Source organism: Egretta garzetta, unplaced genomic scaffold, assembly GCF_000687185.1.
Source record: "Egretta garzetta isolate BGI_Z169 unplaced genomic scaffold, ASM68718v1 scaffold230, whole genome shotgun sequence".
NCBI lineage: Eukaryota > Metazoa > Chordata > Aves > Pelecaniformes > Ardeidae > Egretta > Egretta garzetta.
In genome coordinates, this window is record NW_009258281.1 from 1,602,077 (window position 1) to 1,622,158 (window position 20,082).

Sequence of the window (20,082 nt, forward strand, 5' to 3'; positions counted from 1 at the left end):
CGAGGGCTGAGATAAAGACAGTTTAATAAGAGAAAATAATAATGATAGTAATAAAGAGAATGATAACAGAATATACAGAATATACAAAACGAATGATGCACAATGCAATTGCTCACCACCCACCGACCGATGCCCAGCCCGTCCCAAGCCGCGAGCAGTCCCCGAGCCGCGATCACTCTCCCCGCAACCGACCGAACGACTAACTCCCCCCGAGCATGACGTTATGTGGTATGGAATAGCCCTTTGGTCAGTTTGGGTTAGCTGTGCTAGCTGTGCTGTACTCCCAGCTTGTTATGCACCTGGGCGAGCAGGAGAAGCTCAAAAAGTCCTTGAGTAGTCTGAGCACTACTTGGCAACAGCTGAAAACATCAGTGTGTTATCAACATTCTTCTGGTACTAAATCCAAAACACAGCACTATGCTAGCTACTATGAAGAAAATTAACTCTATCCCAGCCGAAACCAGGACAAAAAACTATTCTGTGGCCCTAGTAGTTTGAGGATCCTTTTGAGAGTGCACAGGATAGAATAAGGCCAGAAATCTGATGTTTCTAGTAGTTTGTTACACAAAGAGGGGAATATGAATGAAATACTCTTGCAATATATTGATGATGTTGATACTCATAGACCAAATTTCTCAGCAGCTGTGCTAGTTTGATGGGTTTGGGTATTATTCATGATTGTGCAGTGGTGCACACCAAACAGAGAAACGCCACAATGAGGTTATAGAATTTGGCTTAGCAGGTCTCCTTGTGGGTAAGTGTGAAAGTCCTTATTGTCTCATTCGGTATTTTCCCAGCCCTTGTGCCTTGTTCAGCTGCTGAGCTCTGCAACCCTCAGTCTTACAAAGCAAGCAGGCAGGTTTCTTACAGAAACATGCAGGGACTTGCATTCGGTCTGCTTAGCACAAATTCATAGTACCTCTGTTATCCCCGAACTTCATGCCAAGTGTTCACTAAGTCCTACCCCTCTGTGGCCTGAGCACATGGTCCAGCTTGGTGAGCTGTATGCATATATTCAGCCCCACCTTAACAGCAAGCTTCTCAGTTTTATGAAAAGTGTCATGGAAAATATACAGAATACACTAAAGTCATTTTTTACCAAGCACTGAAGTTTTCTCAGGTCATAACCAAATTTCTTTGCAGAGACTTCTCAATAAAAGCTTTTAATTTTTTTTTGCTTTGCAAAGAAAGTTTTTTTTGCTTTGCAAAAAAAGTTGCAAAATAAATTTTCAAATACATTTGAAATAAGAAAATTCTTTGTTCAGAAAATGGACTAGATTATTTTTACTGAAACTGTGAACAGAAAAAAATAAGAAGTGGTTAGGCCAAACATGATAGGTCATTGCTGAAAGACAAGAAGCATTAGGAAATTCCAAATTGAAAATGGTTTGTTAAAATGCAAAACAATGCACAGCCCTATTGCAGAGGTCACTGCTTTTATTTCTCGTCAGGCTACATAAGGCTGGTGTTGTGTGTCTGTACTGGTTTGGCTACACAAATAATATATGATGCAGAAATAAAACCGTGCCATGAAGAAATGACCTTATCATAGAGCAACAGTATGCATCTCCACTCTCCAATGGATTTCTTTTATGACTTGAAATGAGGATTTAATTTAGATTTAATGTTGTTATAAATTAATTATCTATTATTAAAAATACATTTGTAGAGCTTTAGAAATATGTAAGATGTAGAGTTGTTTAAACCTCAGTGAATGGTTTCTTAATAATTCATTAATATTTAATGTATAATAAATCAGGACTAAAGCTTGTGGTCTTACATCCAATCTACCTGCATAATGCCGGATTTGTCACTCTTTCATATTTAGACAATTTATGTGACAAATGCATTTCAGTTTAGAGTCCAGCCAAGACTTAATTCTCTGCATTCTGGCTTATTCACCATGACCTGTCAGGTGATAAAGGAGCTGCAATTCTTGCATAAAATGTGAAGCTCTTAATTTGGGTTCTTTAGAACAGTACATTGGTAGTCATGTGCTTGTGTTGTAAGCATATATAGAGTCAAGTCTGCTTAATTAGATCTCTTCAGATCAAAGTTAGTATCTCAAGCCATGTAATCTACTGTAGGTGGGGACTACATTTGGGTTTGGGATAGATTTATTCCTTTCCAGTATCTATTAAGTAATCTTGCAAGAATTTCCGCCCATGCACACTTTGACATTGCCGGTTTAAACACAGTTAAATATTTGCTGGAATGATCAAACACAGAACCCTTGATGCGGATGAGGATTTGAAGTCTGCAAATGACATTACCTTTTTTGTTTTACATACAAAAGTGCACGTCTGTCTTCTCAGTTAATTTGTAACCGCTTTTCCAGTATTAGATCAAAAATAGTGCATAACTTGTTAATGATGATAACACAGTTCACAGTTGATCGTTTTCATTTGTTTTTGCAGAAATGGAAATACCAGCTTTGAATTTGTTAAGACATTTTCCAGTTTTACCAATGTGTAGCCTGCAAACACACAATGGTAAACTAATAAAACAAACTATAGGTTTGAAGGAATTAACAAGCTTCTGTCCTTTGGTACTACATGTGGAAAGTTGTACTGCAGCAGTTACCAAAGGTGGACGCATTACCAGAAATACCAGCAACCATGCAGGAACAGAGCATTAGTAAATCGAGCCATCAGACCAAATTACTTATCTTACTACGATTTTTTTCCTGTCAGGCTGTAAAGTGAAGTAACAGGGTGGGAAAATGTCATATAAATTATCTGTACCTTTGGGCTTTTTGTATGAAGAGTTTCAAATAACTACATTCAAATTGTAGTGGGAAAGGGGGTCTAATACTAAATTCATTTCCCATGCAATGCCCTCTCTCTGTTAGTTCAGCTTACTTTGCATCTCTTTTCTGTAAAGCAGAGGTATTTTGCCTCTTTTCTACCTTGTTATAAGGGTATTGGATAGAGTTGAACAAGAATGTAGACCCTGTACCTTCAGAAAGACTGACATTTTTCTCAGGACTTCATGTTGAGAGGCTTTAGAGAAGAGCCACCAGGAATAATTAAAGCTTTGTACATTGTGCCTTGCAGTGAAGAAGTCTGGGATGTTAAACAGCTAAAGCTTATTTTGGCTGAAGGTTAAAGCGTAGAGTCTGCTTATCATCTAGAAGTGCATAGGTAAGGAACAAAAGTTTGCTTAAAGATGGCACTAGTCTAGCGGACTGAAAAGGAGGGTAGAGTGTCTGTGAGATAATTAAATGGATGAAATCTGAAGACAGATACATTCAAAGCAGCAAAATGCTGGTGTGTTTCTAATGAGGATTAATAATCCCTGGAATGATTTTCCCTGGTAATGTTCAATTCTCCAGCACTAGACTTGTAAAATGAAGACTGGAACTTTTTCTTGCAAGCACAATGCATTTCTGCCAAGCCTGTAGGCTGTGCTATACAGGGACTCACGGCAGAAGATTTCGCTGGTTCCTCCTTGTCATTGTTTACACTGTGTGGCATGACGTTTTCATGTCTGTGTTGATACTTTCCAGCTATGATCAGCTCTTGGCTCATGCTCTAAGATTAGCACCCAGCATTCCTCCTTTGATTTTTGGTTGCTGGTACCGAGTTGGACATAGACAAGCAAATCTAGCTGCTGAATACTGGGCTTTGGTTCCTGTCAGCTTTGGTGAGGCACATGGTGACAGCTCCATGTGACTTCACACAAGGTTTCTGTTATGCTGAGGTATCCTTGTTCATTAGCAGTTAGGTCAGTTAAACTTCTGAGTTTTCAGACTGGCCATTGCTAGGGGAGAGGAGAAACTCATTCAGATCTTACCTGTTTGACTGAACTCTCTTACACTGCCTGTATACACTTTAATGAGACATTTGTTTTGAATAAATATAGTAGCATTTTTGAGTGTTAGTGTTTCAGCTTTTTATTTGATGTCGTACAACTGAAGGCAAATTGTTTCCCATGACTAAGTTTCTCCACTAATGACATAAACTGGTACTAAGTATCTTACATTGTTCTGCAGTTCTTTCTTTTCTCCTCCTTTTTTTCTTTTTCTCCTCTCCCCCTTCTTATTGTCCCTTCCTTCCTTTCCTGAAAGATGCTTTGGTAGAGCTGTATCTTCAGTACCATGAAGTTTTAGAAAGTGGGGTATCTAGATATTGGATGGGGGGTTTATTTGTATGTAACCTTTCAGAATGAAGTTTTCTTTAGGGATGACAGTACTTTTGTCAAAAAGCCTCACGCTTTTTTTTCAAACTGATATAAATTTTTAATGACACCATCTTCACACACTGGTGAACAAGCTCTTTTGCAGACATGTTGGCTGTTTAATCAATAGAAGATAATGCAGGTAATTTAGTTATCTGAGATTGAGCAAATGATCAAACAGGCAAGGAAAGATTGTGTGATAATGTGAAAAACAGGTGCTGGCTAGTTCTGACTGAGCTTTCATTGGCAGAGAGTTGTGAGGAGCTTACTGTGTATTTGCCTGTTCTGGTACATCTCTTGACACAGCTGGTAATCACTCATCCTGAAGAGCTGTGGCATTTATGCAGAAATTTGAGAACTAATTCAACCTTGTCATCAGGACAAAGGCCAAACTTTGGTTAAACATGGTCCAGTCATTGATGTAATCCCTGATTTGTAAATTATATGAAGTTTTTCTTGTAGTACCTGCAGGAAAATTGTCTGAAATGCAATCAACCTTAAGTATGAACTGTTTCCTCAAATAATTTGTCTTAGGTTCCCAATACCCTGTCCGTGACATAGGCTGTCCATTAGGCCGTCATAGCAAGGCACCAAGGTGTTACTTGCCTGTCCTGGTTTCACCTGGGACAGAGTTAATTTTCTTTCTAGTAGCTGGCATAGTGCTGTGTTTTGGATTTAGTATGAGAATAATGTTGATAACACCCTGATGTTTTAGTTGTTGCTGAGTAGTGCTTAGACTAGTCAAGGACTTTTCAGCTTCTCATGCTCTACCAACTGAGAAGGCTGGAGATGCACAAGAAGCTGAGAGGGGCCACAGCTGGGACAGTTGATCCAAACTCACTAAAGGGATACTCCATACCATATGACATCATGTTCAGTTTATAAACTGGGGGGAGTTGGCTGGGGGAGGACTGCTGCTCAGGAACTGGCTGGGTGTCGGTCGTCGGGTGCATTGTGCATCACTAGTTTTGTATACTTTTTTATCATTATTATTATTTTCCCTTTCTTTACTGTCCTATTAAATTGTCTTTATTTCAACCCATGAATTTTACCTTTTTTCCAGTTCTCTCCTCCATCCCACTGCAGGGGGAGTGTGTGAATGGCTGTGGTGTTTAGCTGCCTGCTGGGTTAAGCCACAGCATTGTCTCTTAAAACGCTCCCTTGGATTTTCATTAAATGTTCTTATTTTACTCGCTGTTCCATTTTAAGTCATAGCTGTCTACTTGCAGTAATCCTAATGATATTTAGATATGTCACTGAAATTAAGTAGCACAGATACTTCTTAGAAGGCATAAAAGCTGTAAAGCAACGTAACGTGAGTGAAAAGAAGAGGTGTCAGTGGAAAAGTAGAAGCAAACAAAAGGACAGAGGATGTGTTTTTAACTATTTGTTACCATTTGTTTTACTCCAGTTAATGTTGTTAAGGTTCAGCCACATTAGAACCCGTAGGCTTGATGTCAGTGTTGCTGACTATAGTCTTACAGGTCATGCTGAAGAGGAGATAAGACACTGTGATCCTTACTTTTGGCAATATAGCATGTTAATCTGCAAATTAATCTGAAAATAATGCTTGGAGCATGGCCCATGATATACAGATGTGTAGGTTGGTTGATTAGCAGCAAAGAATCAGCAATGACCTGGTAGACTGGAGGAAAGAGGGCTAATTCTAGTTGGGCAATTCACCAGCGTGGTGGTGGCGAAACTGGTCTCTTCTAAGTTCCCAGTAGGCTTGAATCAGCCATTGGGAAATTTCAGTGAGCCCTCTGTCAGTGGGCATTGCTTTATTTGATTGAATAACCATCCTTAAAGAAAATGTGTAAATTTCAGAAATAAATTCCCTCTTCCCCTGCCCCTCATGATCTGATGTAGGGAGAAAAAAAAAAGTAAAAAGTATTCCTGCATTAAAAATGGACCACTAGTTGTTAGTATGCATAGTCTCAATCACAGTAAGGATAATAGACAAAGAACAGATTGAAGAGATAATATTCTAGCTTTAAAATAGTCCCATCTCCTGTAGATATGTTTTTCCCTCCCTCGTGGCAGCGATATCCTCTGCATGTAAATGACTTGAATGCAGGCTAAGTTCGGTGCTGTCTCACTACTTCAGCTTTGTGTGAACTCTCTCTGCTTTGATTTCCTGGATCAACCAGTAGATCGGGCTCCAAATCCAAAACTTTGGGATGTTTGAGTCATCTTTTAATCAACAGATTTTTAAAATAAGGGAGCTCTTTCCTGTTCCAGAAAAATTCCAGTGAGCAAAAGGCAGTTACTAAGAAAGCAAGCCAAAACCTATAGCTGTAGCAGTATGTTTGTGTGTATTCGCTCTAACTGGTTTCATCAACCTTTCTGTGCTCTTCTCACTTAAATACTTCAAATACATATATTTTTTAAGTGGGATGAGAAGCGATCCCTCTGTCCCTTATGATGGAAGCAGGAAAAAAAGATGTCAGAGCCTTCTCTCTCCTTGTTTTCTTGAGCCCTAATGAGCTTCAGAAGAGAAGAGACCCAAAAGGCCCAAGAGTTAGCAGGATCTGCTGTCTGCCACAGAGGCTGGGGCTTATCACAGGCTGGTACTTAGATTTGGGGATCTGGTGGCAGCGGGAGAGGAAGGGGTTTGCGGCTGAAAGAGATTTTTAAACTCAATCACTGTTTCCCCAGATGCTTGTCCTGCTCTGTTCTGGGAGTTTAGCAGCTATTGGAAGATAATAATGGAATATTTTTAACATTTGGAAGATGCCTAGATAAGGCAATATCTGCAATAAATTCAGGAACATTCTATCATACTGAAATTTGGGAGAAGGGAGAGCCATTTTACTAAATTATCATTTGCCTTTATGTGGGCCATACTGTACTGCAAAATAATCATAATAAAACAGCTGTTGTAGAGTCTAGGTTACTCTGAGCAGTGCCCTCACCATGGACACAAGCTGTTTTTCTAATAAAGTCACATCTGTGACTATCAAGATGATAGGAGGTTGCTGTGTACATAGATGCAAAATCATCAGTAGAGCTGAGAATAGAAGATGAGCATAATACTCACAAAGACTGGCTTCCCTTGGCTTGCTTTACAGCCAGTGAAATGAAATAGATTCCTCCAGGTGGCTGTGGATATGGAAGGGAGGAGTGAAGGTGGGTGGGTTCGGAGCTTCTAAGTTAAACTTTTTTTTTTTTTTTCTGATTGGCCTCTGGGGAAATGCTGGCAGTGGAGTGATGACTAGAATTAGGAGGAGTTGCAAGATACACCAGAGTTTCTCTCTGTTCCACTTGGTAATATAAGAACTACTGGGAATTGACTGATTAAGTTACAGACATAGAAGAATTTTGGGGCGTATTATCATATAGGAGGTGATCCTGTATAAGCCTTGTGTCAGAAGGAGGATCTCAGTTTTATGTGAGTTCTTCCCCCTAATCAAATGGGATTTTCTAATGATTGATATGTGTAGGGTGTTTCGACAGAATGCTATCCTTGTAAAACAATAGTGGTAAATCTGAAAGCAGCATCAGGTGTACTCAGAAATAAATTCCTTATACCCTGCTCTCTATCTACCTTGTGTTTTCCTTGGTATTTATGAGTACTGGCTGCATTTATTCTCTACTATGCTCCACAAAGATAAAATTCTGCATATTTAGAACTCAAATGAGGAGTAGCTAAAATGTATGTTGAAGTTAATAGAGTCATAGCCATTACTAGTATTCTAATAAATGTCTCAAATGCTATATTTATGTGTACTTTTATACCAGTGCAGAATGAAGTGTTACTATTTTGAAGTGTTACTATTTTGATTTAGACTTTGAAGGAAAATTTTTAATTGTGTATATATTTGTATAAATGTATATGTATTCATATATGTATAAATGTATGTGATACATGCATGACATATGGGTGCGTATTTCCAGACAGCCTCTTCTACAAAACCTCCATGCACTCTAACTTTAATCTCAAACATAGGTCCAAAAGACGCTTTAATGGCACCACTTGTTAAAAAACCTCAGCTGAAACCCATGTAAGCTCTACATTTATCACAAAACAAATGATTGGATATGGCAAGAAACTTGAAGATCAGTAACATAGTGGGACAGTTCTGTTCTCATCAGTTTATCATGTCTCATTTTGTTTCGATTTTTTTTTTCCCCCCTCTGCCAGTGTCCGGTGCTGAACCTTAGTCTGTCTGCTCACTCATGTGAAGAGGGTTGTTCACCTTGGTGAGAAGGCTCATGGGAGCATAGATGCAGAAGAGCTGGACCAGAAGTGGTCTGACAGAAGTTAGGGCGCTCTCTAATGTGCAGAATCTGCTCTCATAAAGGAGAAATGTAAAGTCATAAAGACTTCAGAAGGAGGGAATCCGGGACAGAATCTCAGACTCAGTCCTCAAATACAGTCCTTGAAGGTTCCCTACTGTGAAATACTCCTGGAGCTTGTGAAAGCAAACACTTGCTGCCCCATATGATTCAAAGCTAGAACAGGAAAGAGTCCAGTGTTTGCATCCACTTAGAGAAAAAGTCTGCTCTGTGCTCCTTAAATCTTCGGAACGATTACTCTCAGGAAAGACTGGCATTCAAAAAAAAAAAAAAAATCAAAAGAGGCAGGTGTAAAAAGAGAGATCAATGCTTTTTCAAAAGAAAGATCATGATTTGTGAAGTAAAGTAAAAATGAAGGGCCTGGGGTAGAGAAACCTTCCTCTTGCAGCTCCTTAAATGTAGGCAAACCTCCTGTGCAGTCCTACAGGCAAGGTTTTGCTTATTCATGTACGGGTTTGGATATTTCGTACATTGAATAGCTCAATTTCAGCAAACACTTAACTGGAACTTAAGTGAATTACAAGCACTTCCCACCAGTGGAATCTGGAAAGTGTTTAAAAAAATAGCAGAAGGAAGAGCACAGTATTCAAGCAGGTTTTCTCCTATTGGTTATTTAAAATATTCCCAAACATACCTTCCTGTTTGCTATTCTTTATGGTTTGATTTATCACCCAACTGAAGTGAATTTCCTTGTGTCCGGTAGCAAATACTGAGTACCAGAAATTTTAGAGAACAAAGCAGTGAATGTCTAATTCATCATGAATATGTGGCCTGAGAGATCTGATTGTTTTTTGAACTTTGGAGCATACACCTATCTGCATAGTTGTTTGTTAACTGTAAAGAAAAAAAAAAAGGCGTGCATTAGACTGAATCAAGCTGCCACCTGAAATGTTAATGAATTCCTATTAATACTGACTGCAGTATTCATTCATCTGTACAATCACTGGTAGAGCAAAGCTAAGGGTGGGTTGAAATATTTTCTGAGCCATTTAGGCTCGAGTTCAGCCTTCTGCTTGAGAACTTGTACAGGATATAGGGTGAGGGTAATTGGTCTGCCCATGTCTGCTAGAACATATAATAGAAACAAAAATGTGGCAATGAAGAAAACAGTATAAAAATCTGCCCTGAACACCTGTTGCAGACAGAAGGAATGTCCCTGCTCAGTTTCAGTGTCCAACTTATGCTAGGATTTGTAGTCTCTGTATAAGCCAGCTCCCATTGCATGTTTTGGTGACCTACTGATTTAATATGAGCGCTGCCTGGTATTTCTCCAGCTCCTCAAGCAATGTAACGTGCTTTGCCTCAGACTGTGCTGTTGGATTTGACAGTTAATGAATAGAAAGCAGTGCCTTTAGACAAAGTAGTCTCTCAGCATATAACGTCATGCAGGAAAATGCACTTTCTGTTTCTATTTGAGAAAAGCATGTTTTCTTATGAATAATTTAATGTACACAGACATAATCATAGAGCCAGTTGACTGCAACTGGTTGCAGAGAAGCAGGCTGAGTTTATTGCTTATAACAGGAATGCTTTATGCGGGGAGAAACTCTTTGAGGTAATGTTGATGGTTTTAGTTTCAGAGCAGTCCATCAGTGCCCATGGTCATTACAGGTCCAATTTTCTTTATTTAAAGCAAAATACTACTGTTTCCAAAGAAAATGGGAAATATGATAAATTTATAAAGAGGCTTGTTCTTTTACTTGATGAACAGGCTTCACCTGTGAGTCCAATCTAGTGGATTTAACTAGCTTTCTGTCACAGATAAATCAATCTACATTATATGGGGCCTGACTTGGCATATTTTACAAGGAATGTTAATCTGTTTACTTAAAGCACAGGCCTCAAAACAAAGTCACTGTACAAGTTCTTAACAACAGCATACTTTTTTTTATTTTGTGGCAGAAGAGCAAAATCTCAGCCTGAAAATACCAGGGGTTCAAGAGATGTCAGATGTCAATTTTGTAGGGAGAGAAGCCCATGAAAAGCCTCCATATTGATACTGTAATCCCAGAGATTTCAGTATTTATTCCCAGTCAACTGTATTAACAGGGAGTTAAAATTAAGAGTTCATAGTAATGTATGGTGAAGCATAATGTTTGGTGTTTAACTGCTGAATGGGCCTAGACATGGACTGCAATGTTGTGGTCATTTTGTATATAGTAAAGTTGTGGCTAGAACTGACTGCCACCAGAGTTTAACTACAGCTAGCTGGCAGAAGGATCGAATGCAGTTTGCCCATTGTCATGGTTTAACCCGGCTGGCAACTAAGCACCACGCAGCCACTCGCTCACTTCCTCCTCCCTCAGTGGGATGGGGGAGAGAATCGGGAAGGAGAAGAAAGGTTAGAGCCGTGGGCTGAGATAAAGACAGTTTAATAAGAGAAAATAATAATTATAGTAATAATGAGAATGGTAACAGAATATACAGAATATACAAAATGAACAATGCACAACGCAATTGCTCACCACCCGCTGACCGATGCCCAGCCCGTCCCGAGCCGCGATCACTCCCCAAGCTGCGATCAGTCCCTGAACAGCAATCACTCTCCCCGCAACTGACTGACCGACTAACTCCCCCCGAGCATGACATTGTATGGTATGGAATAGCTCTTTGGTCAGTTTGGGTTAGCTGTCCTAGCTGTGCTCCCTCCCAGCTAGTCTGAGCACTGCTTGGCAATAACTAAAAACATTGGTGTGTTATCAACATTCTTGTAGTACTAAATCTTCTATGAAGAAAATTAACTCTATACCAGCCGAAACCAGGACACCCATATCTGGATTAAATGCAGACTTGGTAGTAATCATGAGATCAGCTGTGAGTTAGAACTTGTGTTTACACAAATTGTACATTTGTCAGTGTTCTACCACCCTCAGATTATGTGGGAGAAGGGAGACTTGCTCTTGAAAAACAAAAATGTAAGCAAAGCACGTCTTAATGTGAATAACATTAGATGAATTCTTCCCACCCCTGGGGAGCACTGTTTGGTGAACACCAGGCACTCTGGAAGTTGTGGTTGTAGAGCTCTGCCAGGGGAGTGCTGCACAGCAGAGAGACGCTATTAAAGCATGAACAAATTTGCTTCCCAGTCTGGTTGTTTATCTTGTATATTTTAAATACCAAGATTATCATTCCAGGATTAGCAGAATCCGTTAGATCTCTAAAAGTGCAGCTTCAAAGTCAGCTGAACTCCCCACTGATGGAAAGGGTGAGGAATACAGAATGTTTGAATTGTCCATCAGGAAAAAATGCCTTGATAATGAAAATTTACAAGAAGCGACTGCTTAGCAAATATTCAAGGTTGTAATGAATCCTGTTTGGATATATAGATAAAACTCAAAGGAGGGGAAGCTGGGGAAGGTTGAGGCAGGAACTTAAAGCCCTCTAACAGCTCAGCTTCAAAGCTCAATTTATTTACGTATCATATTAGGTGGGTTAATGCTAAAGGCAGAAAAACAGGTGTTCTTTCTCAGCTTTACTCCACGGACCACAATTCTATTTCCTTTCCCCCTTCTGCTGCACTCTCCAGTCAAGAGTATGAGACCGTGTACTCATCTAAATCAGGCTTTAATACCTGGTCTCAAAGCTCTGTGGGAATTGCAGATGTTTTGATGTTTTGGAGTGGATGGGATGACATAAGCCCCCCTATTGAGCATCCTTGTCCATCTTGGAATACTAACTTTGAACTTTTTGTCTCAATTTTGGTGTGTGGGAGTGGGTGTTATATGCTTCTAAATATGAAAACACAGTACACATTTAAAAGGAAATATATATTATTAACTTCTCCTAAGGGAATACTAGAATCTGACTTTCAACTTTCAGCCACAGATACAGTTTCCAGTTTAAAGGGCAGGATTTTACACATAATGTGGGTTTTTTTCCTCCTGCTGCCTCTCCTGATGCTGCCTTTTCCAATCATTAATTGGGTATTCTGTCCTCAGCTGAGGGAGGGGTGGGGGATAGCAAATTAATTATATGGGATTGAATTATGGTTCAGGGCCATATTTCTTGGACTGCTAAGTCTATTTTGATAAGCATAAATGTCCAGAAACACCTAGCAGAGATTTTTTTTCACCCTTCGGGGTAGATTTTCAGCATGTGAAGGGAAGTAGTGGCTGTATCAGGAGTTTCCTGTTGGTGGGCTCATAGTGGAGCTGAAGGAAATGTGAGCTAGGATTGACTTTTGGCTGTCCATTATTTATGCTGGACAGGCAGGACTGACATGGAACTACCTCTCCTTGCTTGATTTGAGCCTTTCTGAGCCCTAACGGAGAAATGGGACCTCTGTGCTTTTAAAAATTACTTTAACAAAACAGGGTTTTTTGATAGTGAAATTTTTGTCTCTGCATCAACATTGCTCCTATTAACTTTCATGGAATTAGTTTTAAGTGAGCAGTAGTCTGAGGTGGGCAAGTGTAGCAAATTGCATTCACAGAGGTGGTTGTGGGACAGTAATGTAACAAAAATGTAAGTGGATTAAGCCCTTAATGCTGCTAGAGATAAGGAGATTTGTGTGTCCAGCTGTATGTGAAGCTGAACTGTTGGTTAGGTGCATATGCAGCAAAAGGATTGGATTAGAAAAAAACAAAATGGGAGAAAGGTTTCGTGTCTTCAGCAGCATCTCTGATCAGCACCACCCTGCAGGGATCCATGTTAAAAAACCTCAACAATTATATAGAAGAAAGGTAAACAGCATGTTAATGAAATTCACCAGGGTATTAAATATAAGGCACTGCAAACATGAACATAGTAGAGAAATGATACAGAAGATTTGAAGATGTTAGCAGAATAGATAGAAAAGCAAACTCAGCCTAATGAACATAAGTAAAAATAACCCAAATGAGGTAGGTGACACTCAGAAAACTGGGTTTAGAAAATAATCTATGTGCGGTTGGAAACAACAGTGAACTGCACTGATGATGGCAGAAAGCACTGAAGGCAGTGACTTGTCATTTGGTATTGTAGCAAATAAAACACATGATTGTTGACTTTGGGGCTTAGCTTAGTAGCAGAGTGAGGAGAAGCTGTACAGTATACAGTCGCATCTGTTCAGGTCTGATGTTTGTGTCTGTCCTGATTTTTTTGCGAGGGTAGTGGGCTTATGAGTGAAGGAAGCTGATCACTATTTGAGTTCAAAATAAAACTTTTTGTGCATTACAGTTATTTGTTTAGCATTTAAATATGTTTTTTTTTCCTCCCATGTTGTGTTATTACTCTTACACTCGCTTTTTAAGCTTGCTTAATAGTGTGTTTAGATGGTACCTCCTGAAAATTCAGACAGAATATACAATGACAGCATATTTTACATTAATGACTAAATGCTTGTTTGGTGAAGTTTTTGAAAATTACTTGCTTTTTTTCAATTCACTACTAAAAATTATGAGGACTTTCTTTTAAAGTCAATGAGAGTGGACACAATGGATCATAAAGATTCATTTTGAACCCCTGTACTCTATAAATAGTAAAAGGGCTGCAAGGAATTTGTAACCTTATTTTATTTTCTTCACTAGTCATTATGTCTCCTTTGGAACCATCTCCTTACTATGGTCTATCATGTAGATACTGTTTGGACCATTTTAGTGTACACAGTACCATAAAACTATTTATTTTGACAGCTGTTATGATAGTTATTAATATGCACTTTCAAGCTGGGAGATCTGCCTGTTTTGTCAGTCTGTGGTTTGGTGGTGTTTGTTAAAAATTTTATGATTTTCCATACAGCATTAAAAGAAAAAAAAATTCCTCTGCTCAAGAACATTAGTCTAGCTCCATAGAAGTCTTTTGATGTTCAGTGTTTTTCATAGTTGCCTATTAAAGAGTTTCTCGCATCAGCATCAATGAAAGCACATGCAAACGAAGAGGAGTGTTGTTTTGGGTGGATATGCCAGGTCCTTTCATCTGAGCTCTGCACTCAAAATCAGCAGAGTAACCAATGGGATTAGAAAGGGGACTGTGTCGTAAGGCCAGACTAGATGAAGAAGGAGTGTCTCTGCCTGAGGAATAGGTGGTACTGGACTTGTATTTCCCAAACATCATAAGCCATTTCACAGCCGGACAACATTCTGTTTCGTTGCAGGCTTTATGTTTTCCATTGTAAAGTCTTTGAACTATAATGAGCCTTACAGTTAACATATTTTCCCTGGGCAAATGTGATAGTGGTGCTTTAACCATGGTGCTTTAATAACTGGATGTGGGAGTATGAGGCTTTGTCTCTGTTAACAGGAAGTGAGTGACACAATAGGATTGGATCTGGGGGATGAAATACATAATGGTCCCAATGTCTAGGCTGTTTGCTGCAAGGGATTTTTCTTTGGGTTAGCTTTAGTTTGATCCTGTGGACCTTAATGCCAGTTAGAGGTTGAAGCACATTAGGTGCACACCAGAAACATATCTTCTGTTTGGTATATGAAATTAATCCAGGTTGTGTGCTTTGGGACCTCTCTGAACCCCGCTGCAGTGACAAAGGACAGTTAGCACAATTTGGAGATGGGCTTCAAAACAGTGCTCAGTGGTAATGTAGACACACCTTAATGTACCAAACCAGGTCAGATGGCACTGCTTCCCACTGCTCAGCTTTGTGGTAGGACATAAAAAGAAGAATAAAGGGTCAGATAAATCAATTTGCTATTTCTGTGGGAGAATCCTTTAAATTTTTAATAACTGTGTGGTACATTTTTATTCGTAGGCCATAATGTATCTTTCATCATCATTTAGACATAACCAAGGAAGGCTGTTAAAAGCATAGCAGGGATATTTCCACAATCTTGACAATAGTTAACCTATTTCCTGTGGTTACCAGGCAGTGGTTTCGGCACCGTTTATGCTCCACAGTTGTCATGCTGTCTCTTTCTACCCATCTTTTCAGCTACTGTCCAGCCACTGTTGGAGAGATGTTAAATGCTTTGAGTGTGTTTATGCTAGTAAGTTGTTGGTATTCTGAGAAAATGCCTAATTTAAGGTTTTGATTTAGAGAGAGAGTGAGGGCACCTATCGCTTTGCCTTTTTCTTCGGAGGGAACCTGCTTTTCTCCACTGAGTGTGTGGACAATCTCCAAATGTGGGCACCTAAGTTAAACACAGTGACGCTCTGAGACAGTCTTTTTGTTTTGTACTTGTGTAGTCTCTACCATGATGCCAGCCTACTGTATCTTCTCACTATAGAAAAACAAATTAGTAACTGTAGCTTATGCTGCTCAATATCCTGGAAAGCTGGAAGGGGTTATAGGAGTAGTGGGGGGACAACAGGTGGTGTGCAAAAGCTGAGCCTTGCTTGATTTTGTTCATAGGAGTTTTTTGGCTCCAACACACCAATCTTTTGTTCTGGGATTGGGCTGAGCTGAAAAGCCACAGCAAAACCAGATGGGTGCAACCACAACCCCTGGCTGAAATGTTTGTGCATAATAGTAATGAACTAGGAGTTCCAAGAGGGTGCATGGTTCTAGTCATGTATTACATCATTCATAAATAAATAGCCTCCACTTGAGGAAGGTGTACGAATATGATGCCTCCAGATCTGTCTACGAAACACCATGTTTGAAGTTGCCTCTCACTTCCTCCATACTCAGGAAAGCACATATTATTGGTAGTTTGGGATTTTTTCATTAGTTTGTTTTCCCCTAAATGCACAAGCCCATGAATTAATCTTGATGGAGCCAAAGACTAAGCATAGTTGAAGCTCTTGCAGGAAAACTGCAGATATCCTGTATCCTCATTTTGCCATTGCAGATTTGCGTTTGCCATCAAAGTGCATGTTGTATCTCCTTGTCCACACGACTCCTCACATGTGCATGGTGGTTTGAAAAAAGTAGAATTGGTCTATTGATTAAAAACAAGAAAAGTCATACCGTATGTTAATGTGTTTTCCCTGACTTCCCATTTGGACTGACTTAGAAATTCTTGTCATAAGGCAGTTAATAAGCTTTTCAGGTGATTGTGTTTTATGTACCCAACCATTCTTTGGTCTCTCATTCTACCTAAAAATAAAGTCTCTGATTCTGATTGCTAGAACCCCTCTGATCGCTGCGGGAGTTATTGGTGGCCTCTTCATCATCGTCATTGTGGGCCTGACATTTGCCGTGTATGTTCGGCGCAAGAGCATTAAAAAGAAGAGAGCATTGCGAAGATTCCTGGAGACTGAGGTGAGAGTGTGCTTCTCACTGAATATTTGAAAACGTATGCAGCCCTGTTCTGCTTTTATATTAAAGATGTTCAAGTCTTCAGTCCAGTTACCAGTGAGGTCTGTAGAAATCCTTTTGCTAACTTCTGCAGGACTGAACTGATGGAATGAATGAAGCTGTTTCAAGATATTAGTTTTCAGTACATATACAGATTCATGGCTTTTGAAGGCCAAAAACGATCCACATGACCACAAAGTGATGTTCCACTAGATTTTTGAACTCCCATCCTGCTCTCAACTGAACTTCTATCCCAGTTCAGCAGTACATTTAGGAGCTCTCATGCTTAAATATTAGTTTTCATCCACTGCATGCTGAGGTCAACTTTTAAGACTGAAGTAAGTTCAGCAAGCTCTGATGCAAACTTGAGCTTATCAGGAATGTTTAAATGCAGAGATTGTTACTTACTCTTCCCAATGCCTGTATTGCCTTTGTGGTCCAGATTTTGTCAAAGTCTGTGGTCATGATCAGTAAGCTGTTGTCTTGGCTTAGATAATGAAGATTAAATCAATCCTAAGATAAGCAATACAGCTTCAGATGAAGTCTCTGTTTTTAGCTGGAGGCTGTAACAGACCTACTCTTTCTGTAGATCATTCTCAGTAAAACTCTACAAGCATTTTTTCAGACACCCACAACACTTCTCCCTGCCATACCTGTGTTGGTGGACTGTGGCACAGAAGCTGTTTTCACCCTTCACAAACTGAAAATACAGAAGTGTACCACCAGTCTGTCTACTTTTCTTTTATAGTAAAACTTCTTTCTTTCACCATGTGAGTAATGGACATCTAAAGTGGGAAGAAGGAAAATGAAATCATGTTAAAAAAAAGTACAGTTCACAAATTATTTCTGTGATAACCTCACTTGTTGCTGTTTGGTTTTGTTTTGTTTGCTCATACCAGTAATTTCCAGATACTGGTATTTTTTATGTGAACCGAAGTAGTCTGGTCAACTAATTAAGTAGTTCATGATGCTCAAAGAGCCATAGAAGAAGTTCTCAAATTGCAGAGCATCATGCATTAGCCTTGTAAACAGCCGACTTTGAAATACTGCAGTGGTTTCAAACCAATTTGAGTAGGAGTAGCCCCGAATTATTTTCCTCATCCTGTAAAGGAATGGACTATTTTTTCATTGTTTAGAGTATTGTCCTTTTCATGTATTTTTAATTTATTTTTAAAGAAGCATTGTTTCTTCTGGCAGAGACAATATAACGTTGAGATCTGAGAGCATTTTTAACTGAATATGCCATTGTGGCTCATTTACAAAGTTTCTTGGGACATCTTGAGCAAATTGTTTAATTGTGCCTTTTTTGCAGTAAATCAATGGCTATTATAAATTAATGGTCTGCTATAAGATATTTTCTCTTTAAAGTTGTCCTGTGTGGTATAACAGAAGTTCAGAAAAATAGTCCCTTCCCCAAAACAGAATAAGAATGATGAGCCATTAAGTCAGAGCTATTAAAAAGAAATATGGCCAACTTTAAAAGGCACTAAAATGGGCAAAAATAGAATGAGGTGCACTGATAATAAATGCTCTATTTCTGTCATGTAGAAAATATTTATTCTGCCTCCATTAGCAAAAGTCCTTGGGTGTGTTGTTGTGACACTGATTCAATTTCCAGTTCATAATTCCATCGTGCAAATCCTGGTGGAAATTACTACATGTTGAGTGAGGATTTTCTTTATTAGATCTCTTGGTTTCTTAGCATTGCTCATCTGCTTTTGAAGGTGAGAAGAAATCTGTCTGAAGTTGGCAGGTCAATGGTCAATAGACCCCACCACTGTCTTACTCCGGTATTTAATTGGATTGGTTGTTTTCAGTATAAACTTCTGACATGTCTTCGCATTTTCAAATATTTAAGACTGTTGGATTTTCCTTCACAGCTTGTGGAACCCTTGACTCCAAGTGGCACAGCACCCAATCAAGCACAGCTTCGTATCCTGAAGGAAACTGAGCTGAAAAGAGTCAAGGTTCTTGGCTCTGGAGCGTTTGGAACTGTATACAAGGTAAGAGTCTTCAACTTTTGAACAGGCAAGTTCTGCATTGAAGCAAAGCATCCCGTACTGTGGGTGGGTTCATGAGCCCTACGTGTCTGGGAAACTCACAGGATAATGGAATTGTGTGGGAGGAGCACATCTTCAGGCTCAAACATTAACTTCAGTTTTAATCAGACATGCAGATACTATTTCTTGATGAGAAAAGGATGTGTCAGCCACAAGCATCCTTGCACACAAGAGGACTACACAAGCTGGGTTGTCTTGATATTAAAATGCAGTATCAACATTTGTCATTCTGTTCTTACATAATGGCTTTACAGTACACTTTTGGGAAGCTAGATAAACTTTGTCTCTCATTTCACAAGTGTCACATGGGTCTTGTAATAGTAATCATACCTGTAAAACAATATTGTCATTAGCTAAACCGTAATACTTTTTGTTTCTTCCATCTAAACAGAAAAGATGAGTTATGTCAATGCACCCTTTAACAACCAGGATGTAAAAGCAGGACCCACAAGGGAAAGAATACTTCTGTTAAAGATTTTGGTTTTTGAGATCTGTTGGTCATGTCCAAATCTCAAAGGCGTGAAGTAGGGCTTAATGAGCAAGTCAAGCCAATCACCCCACCCTTTGGGAGCAATGCAAACCTGCCAAATCGAGGTGGTGGGTCAGAGCAGTGGAGGAGGACAGATACTGCATTTGTCTTCAAACTGGGGAGGAAATGGAGGAAGTACAGACCAGGTCACTACAGCTACAAGGTCATGGGAATACATTTTTGAATAATCAATTTGAATATACTTAATTAATAATAAATTGATAGAGATGGGTATCATGAGGTTGCCAAGAACACAGTCAAGAAGGATGGAAAAGTAGCCCAAGAGACGCACACTTTGTGAATTTTAAATTTAAAGTTTACTTTTTAGCCATCTCAGCTTTTAATTCTCAGATATCAATTAAGAAACAGTCTTTTGGAATTTTTATTATTTTATAACTTTGTGTATTCTCAGTTCTGAGGTTTGTAACTAAACTGAATAATGTGACAAAATGCATCAAAAAGAACTGTAATTCTGAATGAAATTTCTATGATTGTTGTCTTATGTGCCTTTTTTTTAATCTTTCTAGGGCATTTGGGTCCCTGAGGGAGAAACTGTGAAGATTCCTGTGGCCATTAAGATCCTTAATGAGACCACTGGTCCAAAAGCCAATGTGGAGTTTATGGATGTAAGTAAGAGGCGATCAGCATCTCTGAGTCTTGGAGGGGCCATGTCTTTCTGTAGTCCACAGAGATTGTAAAGAGGAATTTCTGCCACTTTTCTTTCCTTACATTTAGATAGTAAAAGGAGACTCATACACAGGACTGATATTGTGCTGATGTTCAGCAAGTGCTACAGTATTATGTCCCTAGAAAAATTCAGCTGCTGAGATTTTGTGTGTAGGCCA

The 20,082-nt window shown here is 39.3% G+C and overlaps 1 protein-coding gene across 1 annotated transcript in view; it reads left to right on the top strand.

Annotated features, from left to right (window-relative positions):
- ERBB4 (erb-b2 receptor tyrosine kinase 4) overlaps positions 1-20,082 on the top strand; it is a 412,269-nt gene that overhangs the window by 268,614 nt on the left and 123,573 nt on the right. Inside the window, exons 18-20 of the mRNA XM_035891859.1 lie at positions 16,480-16,612; positions 18,529-18,651; positions 19,765-19,863. Coding sequence (XP_035747752.1) covers positions 16,480-16,612; positions 18,529-18,651; positions 19,765-19,863 — 355 coding nt within the window. The remainder of the gene's footprint in view (positions 1-16,479; positions 16,613-18,528; positions 18,652-19,764; positions 19,864-20,082) is intronic.